We start from the raw sequence: 13271 nt of genomic DNA, 5'->3' as shown, positions 1-13271 counted from the left end.
TATCGATTCAAAAAATTCCTATTCCAACGATATCATGGCGGTTAGCTATTGTACCAAGTCTCACGCAAATATTTTCGCAAATGTTTTTAACTACCATAGTATGGCTCTTAAAATTTGCAATTAGTGGTATTCCACAATGTTCTCACAACCCTGGGGCCAATCAGTTTATTTGTGTGCTACTGCAAAGCTGCTAGAAATATAAACGATTGGCATATTTCAAGCTAGAGCCAGACACTTAGCTGGGGTTTTCAGCAACAACGATTAATGTTGGTTTCGCACCCCACCCGCACAATCACTACCAAAACATAAACGGGTCACAGTATTAACGAAAAAAACTCAGTTTGGTACCCCATCAGAGGCTTTTTCCGGAAAGAACCGTTGCCCTTACCCTCCTAGCTACACGACTGGCAAGAAAAAATTACACTTTCGAAAAAAAGAAAAAAAAACAGTATATAAAAGTTTGCTTGGATATAGCAGATGAAAAACCAAATTAAACCAAGAGCAATAAAAGTTGGTACGAGAAAACGCATAATTACATTGCTTGAGCGAAGCGAAGTGTTGCAGCAATTTTTGTCGCTTCAGTCGACAAAAGTGCTGGATTCACAAAAAAAAAGCCACTGAATAACAGCAATAAAGCAGATATTTCGACAGAACCAGTGTTCATATTCTATTCGAGGCGAAAGATGCATACTGATTTGCTTTATACTAACACATTTAATTTAATCTAATTAATTTAATCTAAACTTTAATCTAATTTGATACTAACACATTTAAATACGCGTTTGCCACATAAGTAAACTCAGTAAGTATACAAGCTAATGCTACATAACTTTGCCCAAAAATGCATAAACTACTCAAATTTATTTGACTTTGAAATTTATTTGACAATAAATCAGATTGATTTATTTCTTTTGTTTCTTTTCAATAAGAGTTTTTGTTTTGAGCTTGAATTGTGCCTAAACAGAAGCATTAAAGCATACTAAAAGCAAACAATGCTGTGCTTAGAACTTAATTATTTTAATTTAATATTTTGTCCTAATTCTGTTTCTTTAAGTGCTCAAGAACTAAAACAATAGAATCACAACTGGTTCGCAATTTTGGCAAAACTCATGGACTTGGAGGCCCCCTTTGTCAATGACACGTTTTTAGCTTAAGCACCGATTCATCTCTCTCAAGTGCTCGTTTGTCAGCTATGGGTTGTACCATTCCTACTGTAGCGAACACTTAAAAAAACATTTTTCGAACAATGGCAATGTTGTTCACAGTGGTTACACTTTCATGTTCCGTATCTCAAGAAATGTTTCTGTGAAATTTCGCTAAGGTGGTTTTCCCCTAAGATTTATTATACTCTATCCCTTTTTTGGCTGGTAGATCTCAGTCCTACAGTCGCCTTTACTATTCTATGCTGGTCTACACTTACATGACAGTGAAAGAATAAAAATAGTAAAATATCCAATAATACAATTTCATCTAATGAATGCTTTAAGGTTGTCCTCGTCTGGAGTGGGAGAATATCATAAAGAAAGATTTAAAGGAAACGGGAACTTCCTGGAGACTTTGATGGAGTAAGAGGGGGTCCGGGTAAAGCGTTATATTTTATTTGTTTTTTAACCCAGCCAATTGAATGAATAAGGGTTACAGCAAGAAACGAATGTAAAAACTTGGCCAAAGTTTCCATCACTCCTACCACAAAGGAGTATTCGCTATTTACCTTGCATTCATTAGGACCTAAACCTTAACTGGAGGTCCCAAATTGGAGTCAGTATTCCCCTTATGCGTACCCCTTTACTGACACTCTTCCTTGGGAAATGAGTCTACCTATTTGTCAAGCAAAACCTATTCCAATAAATAAAAACCAAATTCCCAATTATGAGATCCAGACTTTACTGGCTAAACAGATTTCGAAGTTGTACCCTAATCACAGGAAAATCTAATCAGATGGGTCTATCCAGGTTGAGAAAGTTGGAGCAGGAACATGTATTCCATCATTGGCCATTAACCTTTTTTCTCCCCTTCTTTTGAGATTTTTCATTTTGTCCGCTGAATTATGTGCCAGTCGCCTGGCCTCAGATGTTCTCATAAATTATAGCACCGTAGACGACAATGTTCTGTCTTTCCTACTCCAAATCAGCAATACTGTTGCTCAAAAAAATTAACAGAATTACCAATGATAAGGACTTATTCAACTTTAGAAGACAGCTTTTGAACCTTCCGGCTAAAGACAATATGATTTATTTTCGACATGTTCAAAGCCATAAAGGCATCAAATATAATTGTACTGCTGATTTACTAGCAGCCAAAGCTTCTTTGTTAAAACCAAGTCCTCCCTCTAAACTCAATTTACGAAACATTATTAGACAAAGATTTAACGTTAATCAAAGTAAATTTCTTTACCTCCTTTTCATACTAGATTACACACAGTGCTATATTACCGTCTGAAATCAGGTGCCCTTCTTATTAATAGTTTTTTATTTAATTGGAAGTTACATCACTCCCTTCTAAGTCACGACTGCTTCTCAACCGATGAAACTATCCAGCATGTCTTATTCGATTGTCAGCCACTGAGTGTGGAGATTATTTCCCTTAAACACCTCTGCCACATGGCTAATATACCAAATGCCTACACTGCAATCCTGAATTCTAACCTGCCTTGGTTCATTGATAGAAAGATTTTTAAGGCATCTATCGAAATCTTAAAGAAGAGACAAATTGATTAGTGATTACTAATGCACAATGAAGACAATAAAAAAGTGTTATTTAGAGAGCGGGAGTGAGTGTGAAGAACCGTGTTGGTACCGACCAGCCTATAGGCCTTAAACTGCTGGAGATAACTCAAGTACCCACACTTCCCACAGCCCATCAATAGAATTAAGGGCTTTACTTGGGGTTATTGGTTATTAACGGACAAGATGATTTGCTTATTACAAGGACTTAGTTGCATACGAGGATGATGGATTTCTGAATATCTGATGATAATTTTTGGAGAGTCAAAGGGATAAAAGGACTAATTAGTAGTTCATATACTCTGTATACAAATTTTTAGAACTGGAACTGGTCTCTCTGCAAGATATATGTAGAGGTCTGGGATATGAGCCTCAGTTTCAAAAAATAGGACAGGCAACGTACTTAAAAATGGCAGCCGACCTGTGACGATACCACATCCACTTTTAACACAATCGAGGAAAACAAAAATACGGCAAAATACATTTTATGCCAAACTGAGATTCATAGTCCGTTTCAGCTCAACTCTCTAAGAAATATTGCGGCTGCTTTTTATACCTATGCAAACCGAACTTGTCTCTCTGCCAGATAGTGTATGGGATTGTTTTAGGATATGAGCATCAAATTAAAAGAACAGGACGCGTAACGTATCTTAAAGTGGCACCCACCCTGTGGTGCTACTGCTACTGCTGTTAACACGATTTAGGAAACCAAAATGCGACATGCAACAATCAGTGCCAAATTGACATGTATAGTCCGCTTCAACTCAGCTCTGTGCGAAATAGTGTGGCTGCTGTAACAAACCAATATGAGCCTAGTTTCAATTTTGGCGGGTTGTTTAGAATTTCAATAAGTAACATAAAATCATTCCTTTTGGATAATTATGGGTCAAATATTATTTTCATTTTATTTATTGGCGTTTCTCTCGGGTCTTGACATCCCTCTTCTGGTCTGATTGCTGGTTGAACCTTTTTTCTTGATGAATTGTCAGGTGGGATGTCTGCTGTGGCGAGGTGAGCAGTTAGCCTGACGTTCATAGACTTTCTCTAATATTTTTGCTTGTAAAGTCTTTCATTATTATTGAAGATCCATCTATCACTTCTCTTTTTATATCTGCGCAAAACGAGCTTGTCTCTCTCCAAGATAATTCTATATTTAGTATGTTAAGTATATATGATTGGAAAATAAATGAATCTGAATAACGAAAAAGACTGATATGCACTTATGCCGTTTTTGGCAAGAGAAGAAACCTTGGTAAAAAACCAGCAAAAATAAGTGACAGAATATATGGCACCGGACAGCTTTAGAAGGTGAAGGTTTCTTTTGAAGGTTTATTTGTCTTCGGAAATCAACAGATGATAATTTGGAAATTTTAACGGCCGAACAAGATTACCAAATTTAACTAACTAATTTCACTTAATTATTTGATAGTTGATGGCAGCAACACTGTTTAAAATTAGATGCTACCCTTGAAACTTCATTATTTTGAAACAACCAAAGAAACCTCTTAAAAAATTGCGGTTTTTAAGGTATGCATAGACCTACAATGGGTCTAGGAGACAAGAAAAGTATTTATTTTCATGCCCTGGATGCCCCCTCCCCCATTGCACTTCCTAGCCGAAGGATCATGAAACGGATATCGGCACCACCTGTAGGGACTATAAGCCCAGTCCTGCATTCTTCCACCCCCTCTTTTTTTACCTTGGTAAGTTCATTTTCCATGCACAAGTTTTTGGAAGTTTGTTTTTCAGCAATCCTACTTATACGTTTATATGTCTCAGCTTAAGATAATACTATGTCATCATTTGATAGCTGATATTTAGCCTTATCCACTTACCGAATGACATTTCTGAAATGTGCTTTGATTTTTCTTAGGTTGAAAAATATGTTGAAAAAATATACAAAATAAACAAATTAGAAAATGTTTCATTTTTCTAGCAAGCTGAGATTATTCTCCAAGGAAAATTCTAAGAAATATCATAGTTGTGACTCTGCTAAGGGATAGACATGAAACTAATAAAAAATTATATAAGTATCTTGTCCTATTGGTGCAAGTTACGGTTTTAGTTTTGTCAGAAAATCGTACGTTTAACGGAGAATTGCAGCCAATACAGACACCTCTTGCAATTCCGTGTAAGCTTACACTGCTTAAAAACTCCCCCAATTTATTGTTTTTTTTCCCACAACAATGATAATTGGAAGATATAGATTAAAATACCAATGAGAATTAATTAAGGTATTAATAAAGTACTTGACTGATAGTTAAATTAAGTCAATAATTTTATGATCCTATTTTAATTATGCCCTGAATAAGTAAAAGAAGCACTAACTACTTTTCTGCGATGAAAAGTGTCTTTATTTTCCTTGTTTTATGTCTATGGCGTATTTTTATAAGTTAATCAAGAGAATGTAGTTGTAGATCCAGGTTTGGACAGAGGGAAAACCAACTATCTTACGTTTTCTCTTTACATTTATACGAATTCTAGACTGCTAAGAGTATCAAAATAAAGATCTTTTATTTGAAAATTATAAAAAAAAATTCCTGCAAGCGAATCAGCAAAACTAATTTTATAAGTCAATCAAGGGAATATAGTAGTGGATCCAGGTGTGGGATACAGGGAAAACCAATTACCCTACATTTATAAGAATTTAAAGGTCTAAGACCATCAAAATAAAGATCTTTTGTTTAAAAATAAAATACAAAATAAATTTGAAAATTCGAAAATAAAATTTTTTGCCCCTTCACTCATCTTAGGTCTATTCATACCTGAAACAGTAATTTTGTATTAAATTATTCTTTCAGTTGGTATAAAATAAAGAGTTTTTAAGGCATTTCCCGCTATTATTACTACACTGAACCCTGCAAATAAATCAGCAAAACTGATTTTATAAGTCAATCAAGATAATTTAGTAGTGAATCCATGTGTGAGATTCAGGGATATCCGCCTTTACATTACATTTCCCCCTTTACATATTACATTTCCCCCTTACATTTATACAGATTTTAAGTGCTAAGACCATCAAACTAAAGACTTAAAAAAAAAGGAAAATTCAAAAATAAAATTTGTTTGCCCCTTCATTCATCTTAGGTCTTTTCACGCCTGAAAACAGCGATATTTCTTAATATATTATTCTTTTAGGTGATATAAAACTAAGAGGTTTTTAAGGCTTTTTCCGACAGCACTGCCGCGCTGAACCCTGCAAACGAATCTGCAAAACTAAATTTATAAGTCAATCAAGATAATGAAGTAGTCGATCCAGGGGTGGGATACAAGGGAACCAACTACCTTACATTTTCCCCTTACATTTATACGGATTGTAAGTGCTAGGACCATCAAAATACAGACCTTAAATTTAAAAAACAAAAAAAATATTTAAAATTCAAAAATAAAATTTTGCCCCTTCACTCATCTTAGGTCTATTCATACATGAAAACAGCGATTTTGTATTAAATTATTCTTTTAGTTGTTATCAAACTAAGAGGTTTTTAAGACATTTTCCGACAGCGTTGCCGCGCTGAACCCTGCAAACGAATCACCAAAACTAATTTTATAAGTCAATCAAGAAAATGTATTAGTGGATCCAGGTGTGGGATACAAGGGAACCAACTACCTTACACTTTTCCCTTATATTTATACAAATTTTAGAGTGCTAAGACCACCAAAATAAAGATATTTTATTTTACAATATAAATACGAAAACGAATTTGAAAATTCGAAAATAAAAATGTTTTCCCCTTCACCCATCTTAGGTCTATTCATACCTGAAAACAGCGATTTTCGTTTTTTAATTATTCTTTTAGTTGATATAAAATTAAGAGGTTTTTAAGGTATTTTCCAACAGCGTTGCCGCGCTGAATCCTGCAAACGAATCAGTAAAACTAATTTTATAAGTCAATCAAAAGAATGAAGTAGTGGACCCAGGTGTGGGATACACGGAAAACCAATTACCTTACATTTTTCTCTTAAATTTGCACGAATTTTGAGAACAAAGACCATCAAAATACCGATCTTTTATTTAAAAATAAAAAAGAATTTTTTTTGAAAATGTGAAAATAAAAATGTTTTCCCCTTCACTCATCTTAGGTCTATTCATACCTGAAAACAGCGATTTTGTATTAAATTATTCTTTTGGGTGATGTAAAATTAAGAAGTTTTTACGGCATTTTCCGACAGCGTTGCCGCGCTGAACGTTGCAAACGAATCACCAAAACCTATCACTCAAGCTCGACAACACTTTTCATGTGTAAATATTCAAGATTAACAATATATTGTTTCCGAGAGACAACTTCAACTAAGGTCAGATACAGAATTGGTGCTTGGGCAAGGATGTGCACCAACAAAACTTAAGCTTCCACGTTTGTGGTTTTCACCCCTCTACTTTGTAGTTGGTAAAATTCTCAACCTTCTGGGGGAGAGAGGCACCTGTCGGTAAAACCATCCCCCTGGATAAGCCCCTAAATACACCTTAAAAGTAAGGCAATACCATCTTAAAGTTGTTTGGTACCATATGTTTTTACCTAATTTTTCCAACACTTTTTTTTTGTATAATAGCCCCCGGTAAAACCAAACTGAATAACGTAATATGAGGATCATTTTCACTAAAAATTGAACGACTGTTTTCCCTGATAATCAATCTTATTCAGATAATTAGATTAAATTTCTTTATTCTCAGTGTTTTAAGCAATGCCCGAAACCAAATTTACTTTAGTACAATGCACTTAAGGGAGAATCATCTTTAAGACGGTAATTTACAAATCATTAATAGTCTCCCATTTTAAAATACTAAAAAAAATAAAAAAAAAATAAAATAAAAAGATAAAAAAATAAATACCTCTATTAAAAAAGGCTTCTGGATCTACGGCCGCTTGTAAACTCATCGCATCATAAAATGCAGTCGTGATAATACCACCGTTTTTCTCAACTGCAGCGATAACATGCTCAGGAGCATACTGTACTTCCAAATTGATTTTGGCATCGAAGCAATCAGCTCCCTAGAAAAAATAGCCAAGATTTAAGGGATTTCATCAAGCTAAGAAGAAAAAATCTGACATGGAAGTTTTTAGAAAGTCCCATTCGAATAAAATTTCACCCGTCAAGCTGCCTGGTGCATATACTGCAGCATTCGTGATTAAGATCTCCCCAACTACGATCTGATAGTTCAGTCGTCACCACAGAAAACAAGCCTATGTTAAGGTTATTAAAGCTGGATGATAGTTTATCCAACAAACTCTCAATGAAGTAAGTATTTTTTAAAAAAGAGAACAATAAAGTTAGACACCAAATTTAGATGACAGTATAGATTTTTTTTTCGAAACTTTTACTTTGAGGAAGTTTCTTTTTTTCATCAAACTTAAAAAATCTTTTTATCAAAGATTTCACTTTCAAGGACTGAATTTTTAAATAATTTCGGTTTTTCCTGTTTTAACTAGAAGAGTTACTGGACAGTTTAGCTTAAAATTGGGATTTGTGTAGAAGGTAAGTTGAAGTATAGGTCAGAGGCAAAGCTATAGCGTTGCCTATAGCAAAGGCCATACGGCTACCATGTTTTGTTTTTACTATTTTTTCCCCAGAGGCATTTCATATGGAATGGGTGGTCGTATAAACTTCGGAGAGGATTCATTCAATAGGATATCGGAAGTTCTAGTGCCATTTTTAAGACTCAAAAGTGATCGGGGGCAACTAGCCCCCCTCTCCACGCCCTTTCTCCCCCACATACATCAGATAAATTTTTTTATGATAGCCATTTTGTTAAAACAGTTCAAAAGTCAGATAACAAAAACTCCGGTGAGAACAAAACCCTCCAGAACCCGGCACAAGCGCTATAATTTATGCTCTGGAGCCATATATGATTCTTATGGAAGGGATACTCGTATTAGCTTCAGAGAGGGTTCATTTGGATATAAGTTGAAAGTTCTTGTTCACTTTAAAAGAGTAAAAGAGATCGGAGGGCAAATATCCCCCCCTCCTACACCTTTTCCCCAAATGCATCAAATAAAAATTATGAGATAGCCATTTTGTTAAAAATAGTTCAGAGGTCAGGTAATAAAAACTCCGGTGTCGACACAGCCTTCCAAGGCCCAGGGTCAAGCGTTGTAAGTTATGCCCTGGGACATATATGGTTCTTATGGAAAGGATGCCAGTATAAAATTCAGAGAGGGCTCATTTGATTGAAAATTGAAGGTTTTGGTTCAATTTTTTAAGTCAAAAGAGATCTGAAGGCAACTAGCCCCCTCCCCACACCCTTTTTTTTCCCAAACCCATCCGATAAAAATTTAGTCATTTTGTTAAAAATAGTTTAAAGATCAGAAAACAAAACTCCAGTGACAACCCCCCCCCCCCCGGGGCAGGCGTTTTAATCAGGTGGGGGCTCATTTGATAAAAAATTAAAAATTCTTGTTCACGTTTTAAGAGTAAAAAAAAGATCAGAGGGAAATTAGCCCCCCCCCCCCCTCTCGCTTCCCTTTTCCCCAAACTCATCCGACAAAAATTTGAGAAAGCCATTTTGTTAAAAATAGTTCAAAAGTCAGATAACGAAAAATCTTGGGTCGATACCCCCCCCCACCCCCAAAGGCCTGGAGCAAGTGTTTTATGCTATGTCCCGGGGGCATATAAGTTTCCACAAAAGGAATGGACGTTTAAGCTTCAGAAGGGGCTCATTTGATCGGAAATTGAGAGTTCTAGTTATATTTTTATGAGTCATAAAGGAACAGAGGGCATCTATCCCTCCCACACACACCCTGTTTTCCCCAAATGCATCTGATCGAATTTTTGAGATAGCCAGTTTGTTTGAAATAATCTAACTATCAGTTGCAAAACTTCGAGGTCAACATAACCTCCCTCCAAATCCTGGGGGAAATGTTGTAACTTATGTCCTGGGGCATAATTTTAAGGAAGAGGTGGTTGTACAACTTCTGAGGGGACTCAAAGAATTAGAAAATTGAAAGTTATAATTTTGTTTTTAAGAATCAAAAGTGATCCGAAGGCAACTACGCCCTCCCCCTCTTTTTTCCCCAAATACGTTCTATCAATATTTATATAGTCATTTGTTCAAGATAGACAGAAGATCATATAACAAAAACTCCAAGGATAACACATCCCCCAAGAGCTCAGAGAAAGTGTTGTGAATAAATGTGCTCCAGGGGCATAAAAGGCATTTATGGAAGGGATGGTCCTATAAACTTCGGAGGGGGCTTATTAGATTGTAAATCAGAATTCTAGCGCCATTAATAAGAGTCAAAAGTGGCCGAAGGGCAACTCCTCAAACAGGACCCTCAAATAAAGGGGAAGGGGGGATACCCCCCATATTTTTCGTCACTCGGTAAAAAAAATAAGCGGGTAAAACCGTGCCACTTTGCACCACGATTTTCCGGACGTCGCAAACATTCTTTGTTCGGTTCAATAAAGACCACGAAAATACTAATATGTCACCTATAGAAATTTCGAACTTGGTCGGTGAACACAGCAGTTTTACCCACTCCTGCCGTGATTTTACAGATGGTGTCACAACTTTCCATTTGGTTAAATAAGCAGCATTATAATAGTGACATGATATTTACCAAAATCTAAAATCGGTTGGTAAATACAGTGGTTTTACTGACTCGTGCAGTGATTTTACGTATTGTATTCGGAGCAAAAACTATGCTAATCACTGACAAAAACATTCGGTAAAAATGACCAGCCAGTCGATAGAACTTATTGCCCCCCCCCCCAACATTTTGGCTAGTAACTACACTGGCCCCGAAGCCTTTTTTCCCCCAAATACATCCGATCAAAATTTTGATATAGCCATTTAGTTTAAATACTTTAAAGATCAAATAACGAAAGCTACAGGGTCGACACAACCCTCCATTGTCCAGGGGCAAATTATTGTAAATTATTACCATGGGGCATATAAGGTTTAATGTAAGAGCTAGTCGTATGAACTTCAAAGATGGCTTTATAGTTGGAAATTGAAAGTTCTAGTTTCGTTTTAAGAGTCATCAAAATTGATCGGAGGCCATCCCCTCCCCCCCTACGTCCTCTTTTCCCAAAATACATCTGATTCAAATTTTTAGATAGCAATGAAGCTTGAAATATTCCAAGGATCAGGAGAAGTTCCACTCGTTATAAGATTTATTGGGGACCAAACCCCAAAAAACAACATTTGTTCAAGAAATCGCCCTGTAAATAATGTGAAATATGGCCCGAATTTTTATTTTTGTAGTTACTTCATTTTCTTTCTTCATTTCATTTAGCTCCATCGTTGTAAGGGAGATAAAATGTTGATTAAAATATATATTTGGATTGTAAAACTTACAAATTACCTAGTTCCCTTCTCACCCCCCAATGCATGTTATGCAACCTTTAAATAACAACAGCATCTCGTTGTCAAAGCCCAGGAAGTTTGTGTTTTAATACAAACACCAACAGAAGAGCTCATACCTTCTTGCCCCCTTCCCTCGTTATAATTCCATCAAAATATACATGAAAGAAGAATAAGATGTTTTAGAAAAATTGGATGTTCCAAAACGAGAACTTAAGGAAAAACAAATGCTTTTCAAAAGAAAAAAGATAGACATGATGAATTATTATCTTTCAGTCGATTACAGAAGCTACGTAATTTCTTAATATTTTCGACCAACTACAAAATCCTAACTAATGTGTAATATACGGCAGCTTCACAAACATTTGAACTTAAACATGTTCCATCAAAACACAAATGAGCTGATAGTAATTGATCCTCTAACCCGTTTTTAGAAGGCCAACACCTGTAATTTTGGTAGAAAAAAAAAATACTAACTTTCTCCAAACAAGTTACTCTATGATGTCAAGGAAGCCTTGAAAAATCATTTCTAAGTGTGCGATTATCTTCAGAATATACAGTATATGATCATAACATTGTATATTATATCTGTTTACATAGTTCATAATCTTTCGTTTATCTTTCGTTGGTTGACCTTTTTTTGCGAATTTCATTTTTTGTTTGTACTTAATGTTGTTTTTTTATTTCTCTATAGTTCGTTTTTTTTGTGTATGTGTTAATTTAATGCGTAAATTTTTTTTCTATAGTCACTTTTTTTGTATGTTTTGCATTTTTTGTGTGTATTTCATTGTTTTTACTCCATATTTTAATACTTTTATTGTGTTTTGTGGGTAAGAAATAAATTATTATCATTATTATGATAGGTTAGTACACTATAGGATATGGTATACAGTACATCAGTATATAAAATGGTGTAATCAAAAGAGCATCTAATGATGGTTCGATATTGAATATCTTGATGCTTTATCACCGCCTATTACAAAATTTTGAACTGCGGGCGATAAGGTGATAGTAATAAATCAGTATATATCAGTAAAGCCATCGGTACGTCACTATACAGTACATCAGTAAATGAGATTAGTACACAGAATATCAGTTTAAGTCATTGTATAAAATAACATCACATTTAAAATGGCAGCGTTTTAAAAATCATTTTTAAGAGCATATATTTACAGCAAAGGATTAGTACAGTACATAGTATTACACAAAGGAAGGAGTAATTTTTTTTCTTGAGGAAAATTTTTAAATTGAGGGACAAATTTTAATACTTAATTGAGGAAAAATTTTAATACTTAATAGGAATAAAATTTATATGCTGGAAGTTATTGATGATATCAACAAAAGCAAGTAAACATTTACGCATTTGTTCCAACTATCAGTTATTTGAAGGTTTTATAGACGATATTAATGAACTTGTGTCCGAATAACACTAAAATCTAGTTTAAAAAAATAAATAAATAAAAACCCACATGCTCAACAACGGTCTGCGTAGCGCAGATATCGACCTCCTGATTTTCTGCCTCCGGCCTTGAGTGCAATGAATGGTTTGGGATAAATCATGCAACGCTTCCTGTGTTTCTCCCTTGGATTTCTCCAGGTACCCATGTAGTGCTGGATTGATTCTGGCTGAGCTTACAATTACATCATTGACCTCCAAGCCAAATAACCAGCAACACCAGGATTGAACCCCAATCCTCAGGATTGAAGTAGAATCTAGTTTAGTTAAAATGAAATTTCTGAAATACACAGGTTTTAAATGAAAAATAAAGAGCAAACTTACAACCCCAAAGAGGACAGCTTAGGTTCACCCGTCAAATCCTCTAAATAACCCATGTTGTTTAAACTTTCATATACTAAATTGTTTACATAAATTGAACTTCTGCCTAGACATTTGTAAAGAATAAATTTGTTTTACATTTATCCCCTTACCTGCTCCCCCACCCCCCCCCCCCTCAAAAAAGAAAAAAAGGTGACTAAAATAATTAAACAGCAAATTTTAAATAGAATGTGAATCGAAAAATGTTGCTTTGAATTCTGTATTAAAAAACAAAGACAAAAAGTATGCACTTCATATTTGCAAGACAGTCGTTACAGATTTATTATTTCGTGTTTAAATGAAGTAACTACAAAAATGAAAATTCGGGTCATACTTCGTACAATTTACAGGGCGAGTCCTTGAACAAATGTTGTTTTAATGGGGTTATCAAGCCCCCCCCCGCCCTGTGTAAAGGTTAGCACACGAATGT

The 13271-nt window shown here is 35.1% G+C and overlaps 1 protein-coding gene across 2 annotated transcripts in view; it reads right to left on the bottom strand.

Moving 5' to 3' along the window:
• LOC136040937 (large ribosomal subunit protein uL15m-like) overlaps positions 1–13271 on the bottom strand; it is an 82480-nt gene that overhangs the window by 34519 nt on the left and 34690 nt on the right. The window contains exon 6 of one of the 2 annotated variants that reach the window (XM_065725369.1): positions 7555–7714. The exons of the other annotated variant lie outside the window; for it this stretch is intronic. Within the exon in view, the coding sequence (XP_065581441.1) occupies positions 7555–7714 (160 nt within the window). The remainder of the gene's footprint in view (positions 1–7554; positions 7715–13271) is intronic. 2 annotated transcript variants of the gene reach the window in all.

The sequence above is a fragment of the Artemia franciscana genome, chromosome 21 (assembly GCF_032884065.1).
Source record: "Artemia franciscana chromosome 21, ASM3288406v1, whole genome shotgun sequence".
NCBI lineage: Eukaryota > Metazoa > Arthropoda > Branchiopoda > Anostraca > Artemiidae > Artemia > Artemia franciscana.
This window is presented reverse-complemented; position numbering and strand designations above follow the sequence as displayed.